Source organism: Phodopus roborovskii, unplaced genomic scaffold (assembly GCF_943737965.1).
Source record: "Phodopus roborovskii unplaced genomic scaffold, PHOROB, whole genome shotgun sequence".
Lineage (NCBI taxonomy): Eukaryota > Metazoa > Chordata > Mammalia > Rodentia > Cricetidae > Phodopus > Phodopus roborovskii.
This window is the reverse complement of record NW_026126651.1, coordinates 731,285-757,595: the sequence shown is the minus strand read 5'-3', so window position 1 is coordinate 757,595 and position 26,311 is coordinate 731,285. Positions and strand designations below refer to the sequence as shown.

The following is a 26,311-nucleotide window of genomic DNA, read 5'->3' as shown; positions in this document are numbered from 1 at the left end:
GGTCTTGTTGCTAGTTTCCAGTGGTGCTGTATTGCTCTCTGTGTTATTGAGTATAGTCTTACTCTGTTGTTTACCCACATCTTCCTCCATCAGTACAGGTGGAGCCTGTGCTTCAGGGGGTCTCTCTTCCTCCAATTGGTGTAGTTGGGGGCTGTGGCTTGTTGAACACTCCTTTAGGTGCAGGCAGGGCTGAGCCTTTGGTGATCACTCCTCCAGACACAGATGGGTCCAAGACTCAGATGTTCTCTCCTCTTGGCACAGGCAGGGCCATGGCTCCAGTGGGCACTCTTCCAGGTGCATTCAGTGCTACAGCTGAATCACATTCAGTGATTGCTCCTTTAGGTGCAGGCAGGGCTGAGGCTGAGGCTCTGGTGGTCAGATACTGTCTCCCTGCATGTCCTGGGCCTGCCATAGTGCTGACACTGCCTCCAGGTGCACCCAGACACCCTTCTTAAGACAGTTTCTGGAAGCCATTGCATTCAATGTTTCCAGGCCCCTCACTTGGTCATTGATGCTCTCTCTCCCAGCTTCCATTCTTCTCACTCAAGCTCTTAGTGCTCTCTCTCTCCTTCTGTCTTGTTGCCCTTTTTAAAATTGAAAACTAGATAGGTTCTTTGGGAAATGGGAAGTGAAGTCTTAAGGAACACTAAAGTGAAGGTCTGAAAGGAACCTTCTAGTATGTTATATTCACTGAAAACACTTCAAGGTTTCCTGATAACAAGATGTCAGAATTTTCTAAAGGAATTTTGAGTACATAGACACTTCATAGAGTCGCAAGGTGTGTGTGTGTGTGTTCCCGCGTGCGTGCGTGCCCATGCGTGCCTGCCCGCCCGTGTGTGTGTGTGCGTGTGTGTATATGTGTGTGAGTGTGTAGGTTGTTAAAGGGTAAAGACACCCAGCACTGCAGCGAATATCAATAGACCTATCAGAGAACACATGATTAAAGTGAGGGATTGGGAGAGCACTCCCTACCCTCGCTGGTTTGGAACGCTCTGTGTACAACAGAGTGGGCTTACATTTGCAGCGCCCTCCCACCTCTGCCGCCTAAGGAAGTGCTGGGATCACAAGCATGTCTCATCATTCCCTGTCTCATTGGTGCTTTTGATCTTCTCACTAAGAAGACTGCAGGAGTGTGCTCTAGTGAGAAGTTTTAGGGCCAAAGACATAGCTCCAGGGTTCCTAAAAGACCAGGCTCAGACATTTGTCTATATATCAAAAATTATGATAAAACCATTTCAAAGTTAATTTAATGCAAAATCAAGTTCTGCTCATTTGCCTGCATCTCCTCAGCATATTGTTATCCACAACCACTTATTGCATCAAGTTACCACCTTGGTTTTCCAGAGTCAAGCACTTTGCATATTTTTACCTTCCCAGCAACAGCCCTGCAGCCAGTGACTATGCCACACAGTCTATCAAGACTACAGCATGTTCTAGTTTTCTAGGTGACAAATGCCATGACCAATAACAACTTCAGGAACAAATGGGTTTAACCAGCTTACAGGCCAAAGTTAATTTCTTGAGTAAAGTCAGACCAGGAACTCAATGCTCGGCTTTCTTATACATTCTGAGTCCATCTGTCTAGGGAATTGTCCACAATGGGCTGGACCTTCTACATCAGTAACCAAGCTCTCCTGCCCTCTCTCCCGGCCCCGGAAAATCTGATCCAGCCAACTCCTCAATTGAGGCTACCTTTTCAGGTGACTCTAGACTGTCAAGTTGACAACTGAAGGTACTCAGAAGAGATCAGTTGGCCCCTTGAGTGGATAAACCACAACCAAAAAGTAAAACAGCATGTTTCCTTCTTCTTTGTTCTCAGTGCAGAAGAGTTGCAGAAGCTGGCATATGGATCTGAATCAAATGTTCATTTCCTAGTGGCCTGTGTTGACCATGTGTATGGGCTCACATTCCATCTTGCAAAACTGTTCCCTATTCCTCTTGACAAATCATACTTACACACCTTATGCCTCTTTCATTCTTAATTACACTTTCTCTTTACTGTTTGACTGTCCTACCAGTATATAGTGTGGAGAGATTATTGATATTTTTTTCTCTGATCCTTACTTTACAGTCTCTGACTTTGACACATCGTGGAGGCCTGGAGCATCTTCGCCTGAGTTCATCTCTCCTTTCCGAAGGCCTATCCTAATGCCTGCAGGAACCCTGCAGCTCCACGTACCTCTGGCTTGGCTGGGAGTTCACCAGGCTGAGTCTGTATCCACTGTGTGCACCCTTCTAGAAGTTTTACTATCTCTTCCTTGTCCTAAAAAGCCATGCTTTGCACATGGACTTATCTAGATGGACAGTAGCTGAGTGTGGCCTTACCACAGTTCTTTTTGGAAAGTGGTAGTGCTTGTTCTTCAAGGGCCTTGACAACTCTTTACAGGATGAGGATGAGAAATACCTTCTGCATGGTAACTGGAATTTCTGACTTCCAGGATTTGAGTCCTGTGAAAAAAAGAGTCTAGAACCCAGGAATCTTTCATTTTTGTGATGCTGTGACTGCTCCTGCTAAGGGCAGGTGGGTGCGCAAAGGGACAGGGCCTGGGCGAGGGCAGATGAGCTGCTTCAGTATCTCCCCAGAGGGCTCCTCAGTCAGGATTCAAGACCGCAGCTGGCAGTGCCAACCTCAGTGACTATACTCGACTCTTCATGCCACGCTGTTTACTCTGTCCCAGCCTTTACTCCTTCCATGATTCATCTGTGGCTAACAGACTCAGGATAGGGCCCGGACTACAGCACTCCCGGGCTTACAGATAATCAGTGGAAGGTCAATTCTACCTCTTCAGGGATCTGAGAACAAAACCTAGCTACTGTCTCATGAAAGCATGGAAGAGGTCCATAGGAGAAAGGCCCTTGTGTGACAAATCATCAACAAAGAATGAGGCCATTAGCAAGGTCCTGGCGGTTGCCAGGGCAGAGTTAGAAGGGACTGTGGAGAAAGGACACTAGCCCACCTGGCCGAAGACAGCTAGCTTGAGGCACACACTGAATTTTAGGGCACATTTGTTACATAGGAGGTTGCTCCCATCTCTGTCTCTCTTCCTTAGCTGGACACAGAATCCTGACATCCACATCCTGGAGAAGCTAAGAGCCCAGTCATGCCAGTATTCTGACATCTCCTGTGCTGTATCTGTGATCCAGGGACAACCTAACTTCCTGGATGGCAGCTACCTTACCCCTCTGGGTCCTAAAAACCCATCTAGTTCTCAGTGGATGATTGCCACCAAAGACACAAGGCAACACTCATACATAAGAACTACATGTTTCAGGGTCTTCTAATCTATCTCTGAGTCAGTGTTCTGTCTTAGATCTTTATTTACCCAATAGTTTGAGTGTCCTGGGAGACAGAATCACGTGGGCAGTGTTCAGAAGACTCATCCCAGTGTTTTGCTCAGTTATCTTATATTTGTATTATATGTGTGTATATTTTGGTTCAATTCCTAAATGCGAAATATAGCTGGACCATGTGTCATTTTGAGAAACATGGCCATATTGTTATGAGGCATGAACAATTTTTGATGGATGTCAAAGAGGTGTGTTTCCACCTGTTGAATGCAGGGCAAAACACTTTGGTTTTATTGCTTTGCTTGTTAAAAATCTATTTTATGTATATGAGTGCTCTATCTGCATGTACTCCTTTATACCAGAAGACAGCATCAATCCCTGTACAGATGGTTGTGAGCCACCATGGGAATTGAACTCAGGACCTCTGGAAGAGGAGCCAGTGACCTTAACCACTGAGCCATCTCTCCAGCCCTGTTGCTTTGCTTTTTTGTACTGGGGACGAACTATGAGACACAAATGTTAAGTAGAAAATGTGAGACATTACTATTTCTGTATTCGTGTAGTAGTTGGACTTGAGGTTGGGTGACACTTGAGCTGGCCAGATAAAGGAGGGTCTGGAGAATATATGTATATATTCGAACCTTGATGTTAGGAGGAAGGATCCAGGTTACAGTTAGTTGACCAGCTTCCCCTACATTTCTCAAGGGAAACCAAAGCCCTAGCAGATGAAATTGTGATGGCCATCAAGATCCATTTCTTGAGCTCTGCCTCATCTTCCGAGATACAAGTGAGTCTTCAGCCTGCTCTCAGCAAGTAGTTCCTCTGATGGGGAGGTTGTAGACAGACACATCCATGATGGATTATAGCAGGCCTGGGGAATTGCTGAGTGATAGAACCACTATGAGCTTGTTGTCACTGGGGGTGAGATGGGTGGGCATTCAGATTCAGTGCAAGTGTTATGGGGTGTTTTCATGTCAGATTCTAGAGACATAAGAACCAGACTCGGCCATAATGCTGAACTAGTGTCACAGCCTAGCCTATGCACGACAGATGTTCTAGTACTACAACCCAGCATGGCTGATAGCCATAATTCCCGCTTTACCCATCAGAACTCATGCTGAGTCACTTACTAGCAAAGGTAATTACTGAGGGTCTAGAGAGGGCCAGGGTGGAAAACAATATGCGGGACATACACCCAAAGGCAATTCAGGGTTGCACTGAGTACCTTGGGCTGTCTTCCTCTCTGGCCTCACCTCTGTTATGTCTTTAAGGCAAGTAAGACAGGGCTGAGTGCAGGTCTCAGGGTGATGGGCTAAACTGAGTGATACGCAATAGGAAAAAAGGAACTTCCGTCATTTTCCGGGATGTAGCGGCACAGGTGTCCTGATGTCATTCCTGGGTGTACATGGCACTTGTCTATACATCCTTCTGACAAAAGTATCACACTTGAGACTTTATCTCCTTTATGTATCTATCAGAAGGCAGGTCAAAGGAGAACTGCTCTTGCTGGGTAGGAATTCCTCACTGGAATGCCTAACCCAACGTTAGCTAGACCTAACCCGCGGACATCAGCGAGGAGGATTTGCCACCTGCCTGCCCCATCACTTCACTGTAAAGCACTAAACTTGCAGGTGGGTCTTTCCCACCTCTCACAACCCTCTAGAGTTTAGGGACTTGAAAAAAAATCCATGAAGAATACAGCACAAAGGAATAGTACAGTTGGTGCAGATGAGGGAGAGTTTCTGCTTACTTGTTGCTGCAACACAACAAATCAAGGTAAATTTTAATGTTCTAGAGTTGGTGTTACCTTTCAAGGTTTATGTGAAGTCAGAAACTTGGGAAGGATCATCTGAGTGGCTGTGGTATTTGTTTTCCAGGCAGCTGATGAGGTTTAACTGAAATCCCAACCAAAGGAATGATGTCCTGGATCAATCTTCATGTCTTTAATGTTAATCTCTGTCTCTCTATATTGACTCAATTGGCTTTTCTCAACATGGACTTGAATTATTAAGCAGTAGAGGAAGGCGTCAATAAAAAACACTCAGATAAGCAACGTAGACAGATAGATGCTCTACTGCTTTTAGTGTGGCCTCAAATACCATGTTACTTCTGTTATTATTTCACCCACTGAAACTACAATAAAATCCCATTGAACTTGGAGATAGTAGGGACACAGACTCACCTTTCAACAGTGTAGTCAGATTTACACTGTGCACATGTCAGATGGAAGACATTATTATTATGATAGTTTGTTGTTGTTGTTGTTGTTGTTTTTTGTTTTGTTTTTTTGTAAAAATACCATCTGGCCAAGGGGTGGCACACCCTGTAATCCCAGCACTTGGAAAGTGGAAGCAGAACATTCAAGATTTCATGCCCACTCTCTGCTTATAGCAAATCAGAATTTAGCCTGGACTGGATGAGGCTCAGTCTCAAAGAAACAAAAAGACAGAACTGAAATAAACAGAAATGCATGGTCTGCCAAACTGGAACATTCATGTCTGGAGGGCCTCCGTGAAAGAAAAATGAGGGACATAGGTTGCTTGAGAACCATAAAGAGTCACGTGGAGGAATAGCAATATGGTATACGCTTTGTGAAAGGAGTTAAAAACATGGGAACCAGAGTGAGGACAAAGAGGCACGGAAAGTTTGGGAATAGTGGATGACAAAAGAATGAGTAAAGAAGGTACTAAAACGTGAAAGAACTAGGGAGGCAGGCCATGAGTACACACGGGCATCTCAGAGTTCTCTGTACTCTATTGGTTTTCCTAGATTGCTTTATAATAGTTGGCAAAACAACAGGAACTGATTTTCTCACCATGTTTGAGGCCAGAATTTGGAAATCAAGGTACTGGCCAAGAGACGGCTAATTTTGGCAATTCCCAAGAAGCTTTTCTATCTCCTGTTCCTGACATTCCATGGCTTGGAGGTGAGTCACTGAATTCCCTGCCACCCTGATCCCATCTTTCAAAATGTTTGAGTCTTCATATGGCTTTCTCTTAAGATTTAGGACCAACACTGGCCAAGTATGTCTGCATTCTAAATGACTTCTACTGCACTCTGGGGTTCCGCAAGGACATAAACCGCAGAGGAGCAGTGTTCACATCAACACTGGGGAGGCACTAACACAGGTTCATGAACATTCTCAGTTTCTGTCTCTCTCAAATGGCACCCTGAAGGTGACCTCTCCCAGGACCTGAGACAGGACAAGGCAGGGAAGAATCCATTGAAAGATCTGGGAAATCAAAAAAAAGTGGCCACTTTGTCTGCCGGCCACCACGCTATGGATAAGCCCAGGACTTCCTTAGACAGAGATGAGAAATATTTTGTGACGTTAAAAAATATTAGTATCCATCCAGGCATAGTGGCATACACTTTTAATCCCAGTCTTGGGAGGCAGAAGTAGGCAGATCTCTGGGAGTTAAAGGCCAGCCTGATCTATATGGTGAGTTCCAGGACAACCTGGAATACACAGTGAGACCCTGTCTCATAGAAACAAAATAGGCTCCCACAATAAACAGAGAAATCATTGATGTAATTTCCAACAAACTTTCCTATAGTCTAGAAACTTTGTACCATTAACTATAGAAGGCTTACCTTAAATCATTAATCAACATTTCTTCATGCAAGGAAACATTTATGCTTCTTCCTGTAAGTTCATGAATACTTCCCTCACATATAATTAATCTATATGTTTAACCAAGCAATGCATAGCTGTACTCTTTTTAAACTACGAACTATGGCTTGTATAGTTAGGTTTATGTATCTATTGTGTGTAGATACTCATGGCGTGTATGCATGTGCTTGTGGTGTTCCAAAGACAGAGAATTTACCAATTGAGTGTGACATCTCTGTACTCCTACTTAGGTCTGTGATAAAATCCTTTTTTCATGAGAACCAAGAATATTTTGATGAGGGATATGGTTGAGGAACTGAATCTACAATAAATTCTTTTATATGATCAGGTGTAAGTTTGGAAGATTGCCTGGTATAAGCTCTCGAGTCTATTGACATGACATGATTTTGAAAGACTTTCTGCATTCACAACACAAACAATGTCTTTTCCCAGGATGGTGTGGCTGGTATACCAATAGTATCCCACAGCTTCAGTAATGGTAATATGTGTGACCTTGATGATACACCTTCAGATGATACCTAACAATGACAGATTTCCCATAGACAGCACATCACTACAGTTTCTCTGCATTGTGAGTTTGCTCATAGGATGTCACTTGTGAATTCTGCAGGAAGCCCTTTGCACCTTTGTTATGGACAAAAGATCTCTCCTTACTGTGAATTTTACAATGTCTATAGAAAGAAGACTTATCACTGAAGGCCCGCCCACATTCAGCACACACATATGGCTTCTCGCCTGTGTGAATTCGTTGATGCTCTTTGAGATTGGCTTTAGAAGACATGGCTTTCCCACAGTCGCTGCATATGTAAGGCTTTTCCCCAGTGTGAATTCTCTGATGTGTGCTGAGAACTGACCTATCATTGAAGGCCTTCCCACACTCTGAGCACACGTAAGGTTTCTCCCCAGTGTGGATTCGATGATGCACCTTCAGGTGGGATGCTCTCCGGAACGACTTCCCACACTCAGAGCACTTGTAAGGCTTCTCACCAGTGTGAGTTTGCTGGTGCATCTGCAGGTGAGAGTTTCTCCTGAACGACTTCCCACAGTCATCACATTTGTAAGGTCTCTCACCAGTATGAATTCGATGATGCACGTGCAGGTGTGACTTCACACTGTATGACTTCCCACAGTCGTGGCATTTGTAAGGCTTCTCCCCGGTGTGAACTCGGCAATGCTTCTTCAGATCTGAAGCATAAAGAAACAGCTTTCCACAGTCACTACATGGGTAACATTTTTCCCCAGTGTGAATTCTCTGATGGGTGGCCAGGACTGACTTTTGGCTGAAGGCCATGCCACAGTCAGAACAGACAAAGGATCTGCCATCAGTGTGAATTTGATGATGTACCTTCAGTTGGGATATTTTCCTGAATGATTCCCCACAGTCAAAGCATTTGTAAGGTCCCTCACTGGTGTGAATTCGGTGGTGTGCAAGCAGGTTAGATTTAATACTGAAAGACTTCCCACAGTCGGGGCACTCATAGGGCTTCTCCCCTGTGTGAAAGCGACAGTGCTTTGTCAGATCGGATGCACAAACGAACATTTTCCCACAGTCACTGCATGTGTAAGGCTTCTCCCCGGTGTGAATTCTCTGATGGATGGTGAGGACTGACTTTTGGCTGAAGGCCTTCCCGCAGTCAGAACACGCATAGGGCTTCTCACCAGTGTGTGTTCGAAGGTGCACCTTTAGGTGGGACGTATAACTGAATGACTTCCCACACACGTGGCATTCGTAACGCTTCTCCTTTGTGTGGATTTCACGGTGCACTTGCAGGCTGGACACAGCCTTAAGTGATTTGGCACAGTCAGGGCACTCATAAGGTGTCTCTTCTCTATGAGTCTCTGGATGGGACGTCAACTTAGACTTGTGGAGAAAGGTTTTCCCACATGTGTGGCAGATGAAAGATGTCTCCAGATTGTTAGTTATTTGTTGACAGAAAGTGGACTCGCCAGTGAAGACCTTCCCGCATCCAGTATATTCAACTGCTTTGTCTTGAAAATTAATTTCATGCTCTGTAAGTGGTGGATTGGGAGAAAGGATGTTTCCAAACCGACCTTCATTGTATGATTTTTCTCTTTGATGAGGAATTGTACACTCACCACTACAAGAGCCTTGTGTAAAAAGCTGAGGGGATCCAGTAATGTCACCAACCTGCTTTGCGGCATTGCTTTGATCGTCACTATATGCTTCAAGGTTAGGCTTCGAACTTTTTGCCAATAAGAAATGTCTTGGAGGTACATATTGTGTAGAAATGAGGAGGGGTCCCAACAGAAGAGATTCTCCAGCTTCTCCATCGTCACGACCACCGTCTGTGTTCAGGGTTTCCTGGTTTTGGAACACACCAGGACGTATGGGTGGGATCTGGCCTTGCTGATCTGTCTTTGTAGTAGTGTTGCCAGGCTCCCACAGTTTCCCTAAAATGGAGCAGTGTGAACCATGCCCTGTGATTTCCCTGTGTGCATCATTTAGAAATGAAGCTTTCACAAAAATCTGTTGATGTGGTGTATCAAGGCGCAATTCACCTGCAGAGAAGAGAAAGACATGAAGTTAACAGGCACAATGAACAGGACGGGGGAGGAATCACATGGAACTGAATCTGAACATTGAGAAATCGGAGTCAGGTAGCAGTCATGCTCATCACGTGATGCTAACGGTAAGGAACACTACTATAGTCCTTACTACATACCACTTCATATACACAGCATCCACGTGTGCTAGGCAACTTTCTATGCACCAGATACATGAACTCAAAATAATCCCCCAAACAGCCACATCTACTCTCCTTGTTTTATATGTGAGAAATTGCGAGCTACAGTTAGTGGCCAAAATCACTTTGCTGATTTGTGGGGAAGATTTGGTTTGGGCATAGGCAACCAGCTAAACAAATAAAAGACCTAGCTATATAGATATAGTAAATAGGAAGGGCTCAGACAAGGCTGTTGTACTGCATTGTTGGTGGACAGCCAGGACCCCAAGAACAGATGGCCAAGAAGACTAGGCTAGCTCTGTTGAAATGCATAGTCATGTCCTTTACCCTTTTACTCATCTGGTTTTTGGTTAGGTTTCCTTTTCTTTATTGGGGCAGAAAGGATTAAAGTAGAGCCTCACCCATGCTAAGCACAATAAACCTACACTCTGTAATTCTTTCTCTATGTTTAAAAAAATTACGTAAACGTATGTGTAGAGGAGGTGGCTGGAGAGATGGTTCAGTGGTTAGCAACACTTGCTGCTTTTACTGATGACCCAGGTTTGGTTCCCAGCACCCACACGACAACTAAATTACAACTAAGTTCCAAGGAATCTGACACACTCTTGTGGTTTCCACAGGCACACTGCACAACACGTGGCACATGGACATACCACCCACACACATGACATAAAAGTAAAATCTTAATATACAGCCACACCCACATTTACTCTGCATGTGTTGCACATACCATGGCATGTGTGTGGAATTCCAAGGACAACTTAGGGGAGTCAGCCTTGCCTTTTACCATGCAGGTTCCATGAATCAAACTCACAAAACAACATATGGAAATATCTAAAAAGGAATGAATCCATGAAAGACTTGACATTCCACCATGTTTGGAAAAGAGAAATAAGGAAAGGAGGACCAGCCTGGGTCCCCAGGCCAGCTGTGCTCACCCACTGCCAAGAGGTGGCTGTAGATCTCCAGCATCACGTCCTGGTACAGGCGTCTCTGGGCAGAGTCCAGTTGCTGCCACTCTTCCTGGCTGAAGTCCACGGTCACATCCTCAAAGGACACCAATCCCTATAACAACATACTCACTGTGAATTGACACTGACAAATAGGACATGTGTTTTAGTGACCCCTTTAAGTTTTCCACAAAATACCTATTTTCCATTGAATTTGGGGGCATAAAGAAGAAATATTAAAAAAAAACCATCTGGCCTCCCCAGGAGGCCAGAAATGGATTCTTTTTTATTCTCTACCAAGGATTAATCAGCCTAAGAATTATTTTTTTTTTCCAGATTGTCAAGACATCTAATATTTAGAGAGAAGGACACATGGACAATACAATGGAGGCTATACAGTTCTAGAAGCCTGGTTCTGTTCACCCACAGCTGAAAGGGGGACACTTCCATCCCAGGCACTCCAGACTCTGTCTCTCCAGGATCACCTCACTGAGACCCACCAACATGGGCTCATCTCTCCATTTTTTCCCTTGCACTGATGCCATTAACCCTGGCAATTCCCAGGACCACAGTGGTTCAGTTATGGACCAGCTGCCCCAGGATGAAGCATCTGTCTTCCCATCGCATGGATCAAAGAATTTTTCCAGTCCATGCTTCTGTTCTGCTTCACTTAACTGTCCTGTGCTGTAGCAAGGCAGCTGATTGGGACAGGTCAGGTTGGATGGGCGCACTAGCTCAGGCCATCCAGGAATCAGGTGGGATCTGGTAAGGAGGGGCTGACAGTCTTCTGGGACTGGATCCTATCCCTAACAGTTCCCGGCAGCTTTGGCAAGCAGTTATGAAGGAAGCCAACTTCTGGAAGCCTCCAGGGCTCAGGCATAATTCATCTTCAACAGAGAATATGAATGAACGTAGAGCCACCAGCCTTGTTCTGAAGATGGAACTCGGGTTGAAGACCGTCTGAGGCACGGGCTGAGATGTCCTCCACACAATCTCCTGCAGTGGCAGAAACTATGGCATCTATCATGGACACCATTAGTGTCTGGAAGCAGGTTCCTGGTCCAGAAGCATAGCCTTGCCTTCGTGTGAGCTGCTCCTCCGGTCTCCTGCTCTCTGCAGTAACTGTGCTGAAGACCTCAGACACCAGGTAGTTCAGCTTGGCCGAGGTTTCCATGAATAGCAAGTTTTTGCTCTCTGCAAAATCCTTCCCTTCCTGGAAGATCACTTCCCGCTCCTCGCCGAGGTCTGTTTTGTTGCTGACCAGCATCACCACCACCTCTCCTGGGTGGAACTCCTTCTCCAGGTCCTCCAGCCACTGCTGGGCCTTGTGAAAGAAATCCTTCCGAGTGATGTCATATACCAGAGTACTTCTCCTGGCCAGCTGTGTCCCCAATCTCAAGATTCAGAGACGAGGATCCCATATCCATCACCTTTGTGAAGAATGCACATCCCACAGCTGGCAAGACGCTGCTGAAGTCCTGCGCCATGTATTGAAGGGCCAGGCTGGTCTTGCCTACAGAACTGCTTCCAAGCAGAACCAGCTTGTTTATGTAGGGCTGGCCGCAGCAGTGCTGACCTGTGGCAGCCCAGCAGCCTATGCCATGGCCTTTTCCCTCAAATCCTCTGTTTTCCAGTTAAAACTTTGCTCTATAGTACAAGGGGAGTCATCTTCTAGGACCAGGAATGGTAAGGTCCACCTACAATCCCAGCGTGATAGAAGCTAAGGTTGGAGGATGCCGAATTTGAGATCTGTCTAGTCTACACAGTAAGACTCCATCAAACAAGAGGGAAGAGGGAATGGAGGGAGGGAGGAAGGGAGAAAGGCCAGCATAACAATTATTAAGCCTCATTGTACCTGTCTTTAGCTGTGTTGGGTCCCTGGGATTCAACACTATATGAGCTTGTACTCTTAGAAAAACTCAGACTTTCAAAATAGCAACTATAAAGACTCAAGTATGGGGTTATAAAGGAAGACTTTTAGAAATTTGTAAAAGAAAATTGTCAGGAAGGGCAAATTAGGTACTTAGCGGGAAATGGCTGTCATGTTAATCAGAGTACAGCCACTTAAACCGGAAGTGAGAAGTTTGAGTTGGAATGTGGAAAATACAATATTCTAGACGAGAACTAGAAGGTGGAGTGGAAGGGAAAAGCCACAGTTCCAGGAGTGGCAGAGAGCCCTGTGGAGGAGGAGACAGTGCCATTCATAATGTCTGAAAAGTGCTTGTTACCTAAGTCACAGGAGGTACTCTGGGGTGGGTCTTGGGTGGGTCATGGATTGTCACTTAAAGAACTGCAGGGAATGAAGATTCCCCCATTTAAAGGGCTGGCCTTTCTTACTGCATTCTCAGATGTGACGGTGGAAGGCTCTGCCTTCAGCGGCACAGTGCGGCCACACACAGGGCAGTAACTACTGCAGCGCTCTTCCTCCTCGACAGTGGATGCTAAACCACACGTGAGGAGCACCGCCAGGTCTACACGAGATAGGATTGGGGGATGACGTGAGCATCTTAGGAGAGAGATGACCTGCATGATGTGAACCTGGCAGGGTCCAACAATGCAGGCATGTCAACACTGTGAAGTATTCTTCTGAAGATAAAACAAGATCGGAGTCTGATCATTTCCCAGAGCAGAAATTTCCAATGCAGATACGATAGCCATATTAATTACAAACAGATGGAATCAACTTAGTAGCATACTTAATGTAGCTCAATATACCAAATTATTATTTTAAAAGGCTCAGCTTGAGGCTAAAGAGGGGGCTCAGCAGTTAAGAGTGCTGGGTTTCATAGTTCTGGGTTCAATTCCCAGCACCCACTCGGTGGCTCACAACTGGCCATAGCTCCAGGTATAGGTCTGAAGTCCTTTTCTAGCCTCTGTGGGCACTTCCTGTATGCATAGGGTACAGAGATGTACAAGCAGGCAAAACATCCATTTACAAAAAAATAATATAATTTTTAAAAAATTGAGGTACTGATCTTTGAGGAGCCAATGTGCGGCTATGAACCAGGAGAGAAAGTCAAAAGACTAGGGACCTGTACACATGTGGGGTAAAGACAGTGCTACGTAGGTGTTACCTCGGCATTGAAGCATGCCCTCCTGGAGGAAGGGAGAGATTCAAAGACACCCCTTCATGTTATACAGATGTGTAAGCTGGACACACAGCTGGGGGAAGGAGGTAACGTGTTGATGGTGCAGTTATCTAAGTGCCCCATGCCTCTGAAGGCTGCACTTCATACATGCTGCCATAATTAGTAAACACACACACACACACACGCACGCACGCACGCACGCACGCACGCACACAGTCTCTCTCTCTCTGGTTTACCAAGCTAAGCTGGACTTGGATGCACCTACTTCTTTGTCCTGCCAATCCTCTGGGTTGAATAGAAAGAGGACTCCCCAGGAAGTCAGAGACAGGTAGATAAACCTAAACCTACGAAGCAGCACAATGAACATATCAATGACGATGACAATGACGATGAAATGTGAGGTCTCAGCGCTCTGAGTTTCACTCTTAGCGGGAGAATCACGGTTGTCCAATCTGCTGCTTCCAACTTCTGCAATCTGTGAAAAGTAGAAGCTGGGATATCTCTCCTCACCTCACACGACCCGTTCTGCTCCTCTGCTCCTAATCTCTGAGGCATCTGGCAGAAATTCATGTCAGTGGGCATGTCCTTTGTGGTTTCTACTCTTGATCTGTCTCTTGATTTTCTCAGGATCCTGAAGATACTTGAGCATGTGCAGGATGCACGTAGAGTTCAGTGCAGAGGTCAGCCTCACCTAGAGGTTTGCAAAGACATCAGAAAACCCCGGAAAGTCAATGTCTATATTATCACTCACCCAAGAGTTGAGGACCCCACCCAAAGGTCATCATGTAGATACTGAAGGCAAACAAAGCCCAGAAATGTCCAACTCTTCCTCCCACCTCTGAACTGTAACAACAGGGAGATATGAAGTAAGGTGATAGAAAGCAAGGAGGAGGTGTTGGTCACTGGTATTGGCAGTCCAATGCAGGATGAGGCTCATCAACCTGGCAGGTCATAAGTCTGACTGAAAATCAGCTAGTTATCAGCTTATTTTCCAGACCCTCTTTCAGCTGTATGCCAGAGGCATTACTATACTTGGTGTTTTAAGAGGAGGCAAATGAGGCTGTTATATTCCTTAATATGACCCAAGGTCATCAAACAGAAGAGAAGGAGACCGGTATCTATCTGACTTACACAAAACGATATACTGCCCCAGTTCATGCTTTGCTTGTTTCTAGACACTATTCAAACTTACTGATGCATCCCACAGCCTATACTCTTCTGACTCCCTGTAGTTTATGACCACAATTCCTTCCTATATCCAAAGAGTATACAAGCATATACAAGGACCAGGACCTCTACTTTGAAAGCCTACCCTTTCCTTCTTTTAATTTTGCACCATTTTATTTTATTTGAGTCAGTGTATTATTACTGTGTAGCATAGGCTGATGGAGAACTCATAATCCCCAGGGTGGCCTTGAGGTCAGTGACTCTGCTCCATCAGCCAATCACATACAGGCATTACAGGTACCAACACCCCTCTGGCTGATTATGCATGTCTTCCCTGATGCAGTTACTCAGATCAATGCCTTTCAGTGACCCCTGAAGACTGGACACAGGACTGCTTCCCAGACACTAACGTGCTCCAGGACACTGAAAATATGACTACCTTGATAGCCAATAATTTTTCCCCAGAGTGTTATCTCTGTTTCCACATAATCCCAAATAACTCACAATACAGGGGTGCAAATAACAGACCCCAGCATGGAAGCAACATTAACTTTCTCTCTCTCTCTCTCTCTCTCTCTCTCTGTGTGTGTGTGTGTGTGTGTGTGTGTGTGTTTGTTAGGGTCTCATATAGACCTGGCTGGCCTTGAACTTGTTATATAACAGACGTTGGTTTTGACATCCTGTTCATCCTGCCTCGTTACCCAGTGCAGGGAATGCATATGTGCTCCATCAAGCCTGGCTTAGAAGCAGCACTGAAATAAGCTTCTAGAAGCTACTTCTGTCAGCCACCCCTGGTGGCTGGTTACATAAAAACACAGCCCTCACTTCGAAGGGTGTAGAAATAGTTTATTCTAGAGTCAAGTAAGTGTTACCATGGCCTGGGAGTGTTGACTTGGGTTATCCAAATACCATGTTCCATGACATTTTCATAGTAAGAGAACAAAATAAAGCCATAAATCAAAGCCCTTAACGTACACTGGTGTGAGCCAAAAGACACCTCAGAGCAATGGTTCTCAGTGTGGGGGTCACAACCCCTTTGGGGGTCACATATCACACACTTACATTATGATTCATAACAGTAGCAAAATTAGAGTTATGAAGCAGCAATGAAATAATTTTATGATTGGGGATCACTACAGCATGAGGAACTATAATAAAGGGTCGCAGCATTAGGAAGGCTGAGAACCACTGCCTTAGAGGGTAAAGGTGCTTGACATCGTGAGTTTGATACCTGGGACACACACATGGCAGAAGGAGAGAACTAATTTCTGATAGTTGTCCTCTGACCTATACATGTACATGGTCCTACACTGTGCCTATATAAGACACACGTGCACACACACACACAGACTCTATATCAAAAAGTAAGGTAGAGGGGGCTTGAGGAAGACTGAATATTATCCTCTAGCTTCTATGTTCACTTGTACACAGACATGTAACCACTGCCAAACTAACATGTACATAGCATACACACCAAAACAATAACAACAAAACCCCAACAATGGTGGTACCATCAGGGAGGCAGGTTACAATAAGGTGGGAAAGTCTCTATTGTAGGCCTCACATGCTCTCCAATGACATTCTTAGCCTTTCAGTTGTTGAAAACTAGTTGGTTGTTCAGGTAAAAATACATAGGTGGATACTGACTAAGTGCTGAGGGGACAAAAGACAGCTGAAGATAGTTAGATTCCATACCTGTAACATACAAACTCTCTATAAACACTCTAGTACTTTTCAGTTCATCAGTCTTGAAGAATCTTTAACTTAGGTGTGGCTTTTAAGCCAAACCAGTTGTAGACCTACAACCCTAGACTCCAGAGGCAGGGACATCACCACCACATCTGAGGTGAGACCAGTCTACAGACTGAGTTGCAGGCTAGCCAAGGGCGCATAGGAACACCCTGTCAATAGGAAGGAAGGACAAGAACCGGGGGCTGGAGAGATGGACGGCTCGAGGATTAAGAGCAAATGCTGCTCTAGAAGATATTTCAGGTTCAGCACCTACATGTGGCTCACAGCCTCCTGTAAGTCTGATTCAGAGGAGTTCTGGCTTCTCTGGATGACAGGACCACACTTGGCATACCTATATGTCAAACATTCACATATATAAAATAAGTCTTAAACATTACACACATGCACGCACGCGGGCACCCACATACACACACAGAGCTGCTTTTACTTAGGAATCACAGTATGAGTCTTCTTCACTTTGACTCTAACTGTCCCAATTCCAAACCTACTTCATCCCCAGCCTGGCTTTCAGCTTGTAGCGATCCTCCAGACTCTGCCTCCAAAGTACTAAGATTACAGGATAGGAGTGTGCCACCACATCCTGCTTGGCTCCTTTAATACATGACTCTTGATTTTTAAACCTAGACTTCCAATCAGTACACCAGAGATTGACATGTGGTCAATATAACTTTAACTTTTCTCCTGCATAATCTAACTCATTTATGGAATCTCATCCTCTGCTTTTTGTTTTTTCCTTATTTTTTTTTTTTTTTTTTTTTAAAGAGGCGGGATGTCTTAGGGTTTTTATTGCTGTGAAGAAACCATGACCATGGCCGCTCTTATAAAGGAGAGCGTTTCATTGAGCGGTAGCTTACAGTTTCAGAGGTTCAGTCCACTATCATAATGTGGGGAGCGTGGCGGCGTGAGGGCAGACATGGCGCTGGCTACATCTTGATCCGACGGCAACAGGAAGTGGTCTCAGTGTCACCCTGAGGGAAGCTTGAGCAAAAAGAGACCTCAAAGCCTATCCTCACAGGGACACACTTCCTCCAATAAAACCACACCCACTCCAACAAAGCCACGCCTCCTAATAGTGCCGCTCCCTTTGGGGCCATTTTCTTTCAAGCCACCACATGGGGCTTAGTTGGAAAAAGTAGTTCACTGGGGGTTAGAGAAAAATAAAGATTTATTTTCACCATTTAAAAACTTTAAAGTTTTATGTGTGTGCTGCCTGTCTGTGTCTCTGTGCACCAGAAGCAAGCAATGCCCTGGAGGCCAGCAAGCAGCAGGGCCCCTGGAACTGTTCCAAGTGGTTCAGAGCCCCCGTGTGAGTGTGGGATTGCAACACCGTGGAGCCTCTCTCCAGCTCCCTGCTCTGCTTTTCATGCTCAGTGGTCTCTTCAACAGGCACGCTAGATGAGGCGGGCCCTGGCCTGTTTGGATGCAGAAACCCAGGCTTCTGCCCCAAACCTCTTTGCAGCACCGATCTGCTTAACTGCCAATCACCTGTCTATCATATCTGTAGGTCCCAAGCACAGGCCAAACCTCCCTTCTCGCCTCACATCCGCGAAGGATACCAACAGTTATGCCCATTGGCAGTAGGAATTAAATTAAGATTAGTTTTTAAAAGAAATCCTTTTTGTTTTCAGCTCCACCTCCACACAGGAAGCATAATACGAGGGACGGAAATGACCAGACCACCTGGTCTCTGGGGCCAGCACCAAGGCTTATGTCCCAGCTCAGGTGACTGAGCCCACATTAAATATACCTATCCGTCTCTCCTGACTTTCATGCGGTTCCTTCTATTGGTAATACTGCTTAGGCTGACACAGATGGAGGGCACTGTCCCCAGTTTGGGCCAAAACGTAAATAAATTCATTTTCCCGCTTTTACTTACTCTTTGGAGTTTTCCCCTCTTGCAGGCCAGTGTTGGACCAGGAGCCCTGGATCCAGGTACCAGCTACTCAAGCACTACCGGACCAGAGAGCAACACAGTCGCCTTCACAAGCCCCCGCCACCGGCCCCGGCTCCATCGCTGCCGAGCGGCCCTCTCGCCTGACTCCTACGGCAATCGCGGCATCACGGTCCTCGTCCTGAAGCTCCCGGCTCCCACCCGGGACCGGCTCCCGCAGCGCCCACTCTGAGTCCTGCCCCGAACGTCCTGACATGACAATTTTCACAGAAGACGGCGTGAGATCCCACAGGAGCACACTGGGAAGTGACAAAACACACAAGACGCGGAAAACCCGCAAGAGCGGAATGCAAACCGATCGAACGACCCGCACCTCATCCACGGCATCCCCCTGCAGCCACCCCAGCAGCACTCAGCACGGACCAGCGCTCGGCAGCCCAGCGCCCGCCCCGCGCCTCCACTCACCTCACGCTGCACCGCAGAGAGCTCTACGCACGGCTCGCCCCGCCGGGCTGCGACTTCCGCCCGCAGAAACCCACAACAACAAAAGTTCGGACTCCAAACACCCACGCTGTCCTGGCAACGAAAGCCGAAGCGAGCCACCTAAGGATCTGCGCCGATGTGACCACTCTAGACCATTTCCGATTTGAATAATGGTTCCTTCTGTCCATTACCACGTCCCCCCTCGTGGATCACGCGCATGCGCACCACCATTGGCGGAGGTAAACCTTGCCAATACTTACTATGGCTCATCTGGTGGTTTCTGTTCTTTCAGAGAGTGTCATGGCCGCACCCACACTCCGATGACAGGGAAGCCACCATCAGAGTGCAGTTCTGTACAGCCAGGCAAGGTCTGTGGAATGTGATACAGCGAGAACCCAAAACTGTCTTACATTGTCAGGGGATTTATTTACTACTTGTACATGTATTATTTCTAAGAGGCCGTGACACTACATGTTACTAAAAGTTCCTTTTCTCTGTATTTGATTTATGTATTTTTGCCTGCATGTTGAGTTCTCAGCACCCAGGACAGCTGCAAGACCAACAAGTTCTCTTTTTCCCACTGAGCAGTCTCTCCTTTTCTTTCTTCTTCTTCTTTTCTTTTCACCTTTTCTCTTTATTTTCACCAGAACTTAAAAGGGTTCTTATTTTTGAGACAGTCTCATTATGTTGGCCTGACTGACTTGGAACGGGCCATGTAGATCATTCTGGCCTTGAACTCTCGGACATTCCATACCTCTGCTTCCTGAGTGCTAGGATTAAAGGTGGTACCGTCACACTAGCGCATCCTTACTTTTCAAAGATTGAAAGCCATGTCGGGTTTTTAGGAACAGGAAGTGAAGCCATATGGAACATTAATTAACAGCGAGACTCTGAGAGGAACAATGTATTTCACACTGGGGAGTATTTTATATTGGGAGTATCTCATGGTTCCCAAAGGATAGAAACCTGCTCTTAAAGTAAACTTTTTAAAGCTGCATAATAGAAACAATATAGAACTAGGTGGACAGTGGAAATAATGGTAAATGGAGAAAGACCAGTCAAATGGTGAAAGCACCTAGCACTGTGATGAATAAATCAGTAGACCTAATGTAGAGTTATGAGAATAAAGTCAAAGATTGTGTGAATTATCTCAAGGATAAGCATTCTAGCTCTGAATGGTCTAGAACGGTGGTTCTCAACCTGTGGATCACACCCCCTTTGGCGAATCTGTATTTCTGAAAAAAAAAATTACATTACAACTCATAACAGTAGCAAAACTACAGTTATGAAGAAGCAACAAAAATTTTATTGATGGGGGTCACCAAAAAAAATGAGGAATTAATTGTGTTACATGAGGAACTGTATTAAAGGGTCACAGCATTAGGACAGTTGAGAACCACTGGTCTAGAACTATGTAGACCATGCTGGCCTTGAACTTACTCTGACCTTCTTGTCTGTGCCATTCAAGTGCTAGGATTACAATAACATGGCATCCTGCCTTGTTCACAGATGACCTAGATCTTCCCATTGAAAACAGACTGTTAGGAGTGATGATTTAGAGAACACAGTTTCATCACCAAAGATACAGCTCTAGGAGTCCCCAAAGAGTAGGCTCAGCCATCCGTCACCACAGGGCACAACTATAGTAAACTACATGAAAGTTAGTATTCTGCAAATGTCAATCTCTTCATGTATCTGCATCTTCTGCACACATCATTATTGCTAACTATTTCCATTTATTTCGTCTCAGGCACAATCTTGTTCTTCCAGAATTTTTCCTTTCAGAATTTACTTTTTTAGTCAATAAACCTTGCACACTACCCATCTATCTTGCAGCCAAACCACATCTAGTTCACTAAGATGAAGCACTTGCCTCAAGAAGTGAGGAGCCATCAGAGACACTCAGAAGCTGAAGCTGCACGTACATAAAGTCAGAAGTTAGTATCTGAATTCCCTTACCTCATATTTTCCAATTCATTTTCCTGTAAATTTCATTTTCATGGCCCATAAGATTCCATTGTATTTGTACTACAGTTTCATTATACATGCATCTATATTGATGGACATCTAGACTGATTCCATTTCTTTGCTCTTGTGAAAAGATTTGCTCTTGTATAAACATGGATGTGTCAGTATCTCCGTGGTATGGTACAGATTCCCAGGGTATATTATATCCACAAGTGGTTAGCTGGGTCATGAGGTAGTTCCAGGTTTAGTAACTTTGGAAACCACCACTAAAGCTGCATAATGAGATCCTGTCTCAAAATCAAATCAAATCAAACAAACCAAACACACCAAAACCCCAGACGGATTTCTTTAGGGTTGCAACAGTCTACATTCCTTCCAACAGTCAATACAGGCTCCCTTTTCTTCACATCCTCAACAGATAATAGCTGTTTCAACCAGGGTAAGATGTTAGCTAAGGAGGTTAAACACTTTAAAAGAATTTGACTGTATGTCTTCTTTGGAGAATTCTCGTTAAGTTCCTTATCCCATGTTTCCTTGTTTACCTTTTCTAGGTGGGTTTTCTTTTTTAAACACTAGGCCATGACTCATAGGGAACAGACTACAGCAGCTCAGGCTCTTTTCTGTTAGTTCTCACAAAGTGTATTTCTTTGGGTGGGACAGGCTGCTGCCTCAGTTGAACCCATTACCCTTCTCTTTGGATCCCCCTTTTCTGATTATTTCCATTCACCCTTTTCAGGAAGTTATTTCAACCTTTTTGTTGTTGAGACAGGGTCTTTCTTTATTGCCCTGGTTGTTCTGGAACTCGTTATGGAGACCACAGTGGCCTTGAACTCAGAGTTCTGCCTGCCTCTGCCTTGTGAGTGCTGAGATTACAGACATGTGCCACTACAGCTGGCTCTGGATTATGGTATTTCAACCATGCTGCCAATGAAAGGTATATATTTTAGAGTAGACAAACAATATATACACAGATGTGGTTTGGATTTATAAAACAAAGGAAAGAAATTCTATACAGGGAACTGATTATGTGGATAGTGGTGTATGTGTCACACATTGGCAAATAATACTCTGTGAAGAGACAGATAGTAAATATTTGTAGGTTAGAGACCATATGGTTTCTCCCACAACTACTCCAGTTGTACTAGTGGAACAACAAAGCATCCCCAGAATATATACAAATGAACATGGCTATGCTGCATAAAACTTTGTTTAAAAAAATTCAAGCAGGCAATGGTAGTGCATGCCTTTAGTCCCAGCACTTGGCAGACATGGCAGGTGAGTCTCTGTGTATTCAAGAGCAGCCTGGTGAGCTCCAGGCCTGCCAAGGTTATGTAGTGAGACAATGTCTCAAAAATTTTTCATAGGTGGGTATGAGCTAGCTCAGCAGTTAATGGAACACGTTGACACACCTGATGACCTACCTGGGTTCAGTTCCTGGGACCTTCATGTTGTTAATAAAGAACCAACTCCCACAAAATGTTCTCTGACTTTCACACATGTACCTTGGCACTCATGCATGTGTATACACACACACACACAACACACACACACACACACACACCACCACCACCACCACCACCACCACCATTTACTATTTTCTTGTGTGCATTAGAAGCCTGCATAAAACTACGAAGAAGTCATCAATGATTCTATAATAAACAGTTAACTCTGTCTGTGTAGCTCACTATAGATGGGACATACGTTAAAAAGGTAAGCTGAGTAATCATGAAAGAGAACAGTTACAATATAAGAGCAGTGAATGCCATAGAATTTCACTAATGGATTTATCACAAAATTTACTTTCATATGATGAAAATATTAATAATTATTGATAGTGAAGTCTCAAGATGGTGTGAATAAGGGATAAAACTGTCAATATATATTAAATTCTTGAGAAAAGAAACTCCTGTTAGGCAACGATTTCTGTGCCAAACCCCCACTAGGATGAGGCAATACATATGTAAACATTGATGTCATATAAACAAATAAATTTCAATCATACATACACTTGACAGATAATACCATCTTGTCATTTCCTTTCTTGCATTATAGAAATACTATTATCCCACAATAAACAGGAATATTGTTGATGACACAAAATCCCCAAATTTTTTCTATAGCCTGGTAAGAATGTGTCTTTTGCAGTTCTCTATAGAGAAACTTTTCTCAGTCCATTGCTTTAGGGTTTCCTCTTAGGAGGAATCCATAATCATACTACAAAGGTTTCTCATGAATAATGTGTATAAATAAGCAGTGTATATCTAGATATTTTAATGTAAGAGGCTATAATGTATAAGTCTTTTTAAAACATTTTCTTCAAGTAATTTAAGGGTTATACGTCAGCTGGAAATATGTTTATAGATATTAACTGATTTCTTGGAAAAGCATTTCACACAAAAACTAAGACTGTAAGAACTGTGTCTGGTATGAGTTGCTTGGTATTTATTGTAATGTGGCGTGCTGTTGAAGGCCTTTCTACATCCAGAACACAACAGGCTCTTTCCCCAGTGTGAATCCAGTTGGGATGCATTGCTGGATGACTTCCCATCCTCTCTACATTTCTATGTGGATATGGCGATGGGCCTTCAGTGGGATGTATTATGAAACAATTTCCCATGGCATTTTTATGGCTTCTTGCAAGTGTGAGTCTGCTGATGGCATTTCAACACGGACTTCTGGAGGAACGCCTTCCCACATTTTTGACAGATGAAAGATCTCCCTCTGGTGTGAGTCATCTGATGTCTAGGCAAAGATGACTTATTGTAGAAGCCCTTCCCACATTCAGGGCACACATAGGGTTTCTGGCCTGTGTGAATTTGCTGATGTGATGTCAATGCTGACTTCTGGATGAAGGTTTTCCCACATTTTTGACAGATAAAAGGTCTCTCCTTAGTGTGAGTTATCTGGTGTCTATGCAAAGATGACCTGCCAAAGAAACCCTTCCCACATTCAGTGCAAACGTAGGGTTTCTCGCCTGTGTGAATTCTCTGATGATCTCGGAGTTGGCCCTTTGAAGCCAAGGCTTTCCCGCAGTCACTGCATGTGTAAGGCTTCTCCCCAGTGTGTATTCTCAGATGTGTTCGAAGTACTGACTTCTGACTAAAGGCTTTCCCACACTCACTGCATACATGGTGTTTCTCTCCAGTGTGGATTTTTGTGTGGAGATTGAGGGATGATCTTCGGCTGAAGGCCTTCCCACATTCAGAGCAGGCATAAGGTGTCTCCCCAGTATGAATTCGGAGATGCTCCTTCAGTTGGGAGGAGTTACTGAATGACTTCCCACAGTAGTTGCATTTGTAAGGCCTCTCCCCTGTGTGAATTCGATGATGTACTGTCAGTTGGGATGTATGACTGAAGGATTTCCCACAGTAACGGCATTTATACGGCTTCTCACCTGTGTGAGTTTGCTGATGAGATGTCAGCTGTGACCGCTGAAAGAAGGCTTTCCCACATTTGTGACAGACAAAAGGTTTATCCCTAGTGTGAGTTATCTGATGTCTCAGGAAACCTGACCTACCATGAAAACCTTTTCCACATTCAGTGCACACATAGGGTTTCTCTCCTGTGTGAATCCGCTCATGCTCTTCAAGTTGATACTTAGAAGCCAAGGCTTTCCCACAGACACTACATTTGTGAGGCTTGTCCACTTTGTGAATTCGACGGTGCACATTCAGTGTGAATGAGTAAGTAAAAGATTTCCCACAGTCCCGGCACTTGTAAGGCTTCTCCCCTGTGTGAACTCGATGGTGCATCTTCAGTTGGGATGCGTAAGAAAATGACTTCCCACACTCATTGCATTTGTGGGAATTCTTTCCCAGGTGAATTCTCTGGTGCATGCTGAGTTCTGACTTGTGGCTGAAAGCTTTCCCACACTCACTGCATACATGGTGGATTTGTCTAATATGTATTTTCTGGTGAACAGTGAGACTTGACTTTCGTTTGAAGGCTTTCCCACAGTCGGCACATTCATAAGGCTTCTCCTTCCTATGAATCTGATAGTGCACTTTCAGTCTGGATGTACAGCTAAACAGTTTCCCACAAACAGTACATTTGTAAGGCTTCTCCCCGGTGTGAATCGTCTCGTGAGTGCTGAGGATTGACTTCTGTTTAAAGGCTTTCCCACATACAGGACACACATAAGGCCTCTCTCCTGTGTGTATTCGATAATGTACCTTCAGTTGGGATGTGTTATTGAAGGATTTCCCACAGTCACGGCATTCATAAGGTTTCTCTCCAGTGTGAATTCGATGATGGACCTGCAGGTTGGATGTACGACTAAATGATTTTCCACAGTCGGGACACTCATAAGGTTTCTCTATGTGAGTCTCTTGATGGGAGGTCAACTCAGACTTTTGTAGGAAGGCTTTCCCACACTTGTGACAGACAAAAGGTCTTTCTCCAGCGTGAGTTGCCCGATGTTCACGGAAAGCAGACATGTCATAGAAGATCTTTCCACACTCGCTGCAATCATCTGGTTTCTCCTGAGGATGAACTTCTTGCTGTGTAAGTCTTTGTTTATCGATGAGAACTTTTTGGCACTGGTTACCTTTGCATGAATTCTGTCCTTCGTGAGGGATTGTACAGTTACCATTAGAAGAGTCCTGCATGAGGACCTGGCCACATGTAACATCGTTAAGCTGCTTTGTGATATTGCTTTGATCTTCACCATTTGGTTCAAGGTTATGCTCCAAACTTTTTGTAAGTAACTTTGGAGCTCCCTTTTGTGTAGAACTAAGATTGGACACCCAAGGAATGGTTTCCCCAGGCTCTTTACATTCATAATCTCTGCCTGTGCTCTGTGTTTTCTTGTTGAGGAAAGCACAGGGGCTCCAGGGCGGGATCTTGTTTTGCTGTTCTCTTTTTGTGGGCTCAGGATCTTGCCACAGGTCTTCTAAAATAGAGCACCACAAACCATGTCTTGTCATTTCACTCGCCTTACTAGTTCGACACGCTGCATTTTCAGAAACTTTCTGCCGAGGGGTGTAAAACTCTGACTCCACTTCTGGGAGAAGAGATGAAAGAACATGCATAATGAACAGGGTTAAATGAACAATGAGCACACAGAATGTCTGTGAAGTACTTATGACAAATGACATGCCAAACATTAGGTATAGAACGCTTGTCACATAGGGGATATCCTTTATGATGGAAATAGACTCATTTAATACCCCAAACTATCCTATAAAGCAATTATAACTACTCTTCCCATTTTACAGATGAAGAAATACTAATATGAATACTTAGGTCAGTGGTAAAGATGGCTTCAGTAGTTTGTGGGGAAGACTGAACAAAAACAATATGTTTGATTTATATAGGAGACCTAGACACCCAGAACTTGTAGGGAAAGATGTAGGGGAGGAAACTGATAAGGCTGTTAAAAGGTA

General features: G+C 44.6%; 2 protein-coding genes across 2 annotated transcripts; both read right to left on the bottom strand.

The window, feature by feature from the left end:
- Positions 1 to 6,044: 6,044 nt before the first annotated feature.
- LOC127213686 (zinc finger protein 260-like) lies at positions 6,045 to 14,415 on the bottom strand. The gene is made up of 3 exons (XM_051174143.1): positions 14,177 to 14,415; positions 10,566 to 10,692; positions 6,045 to 9,442 (listed from the first exon to the last, which is right to left on the bottom strand). The coding sequence occupies exons 1-3, from the start codon at positions 14,246 to 14,248 to the stop codon at positions 7,476 to 7,478; spliced, it is 2,166 nt and encodes a 721-aa protein (XP_051030100.1). The 5' UTR covers positions 14,249 to 14,415; the 3' UTR covers positions 6,045 to 7,475.
- Positions 14,416 to 23,371: 8,956 nt separating this feature from the next.
- On the bottom strand, positions 23,372 to 25,966 carry LOC127213685 (oocyte zinc finger protein XlCOF6). The gene has a single exon (XM_051174142.1). The coding sequence runs from the start codon at positions 25,955 to 25,957 to the stop codon at positions 23,552 to 23,554; it is 2,406 nt and encodes an 801-aa protein (XP_051030099.1). The 5' UTR covers positions 25,958 to 25,966; the 3' UTR covers positions 23,372 to 23,551.
- Between the last annotated feature and the right edge of the window lie 345 nt (positions 25,967 to 26,311).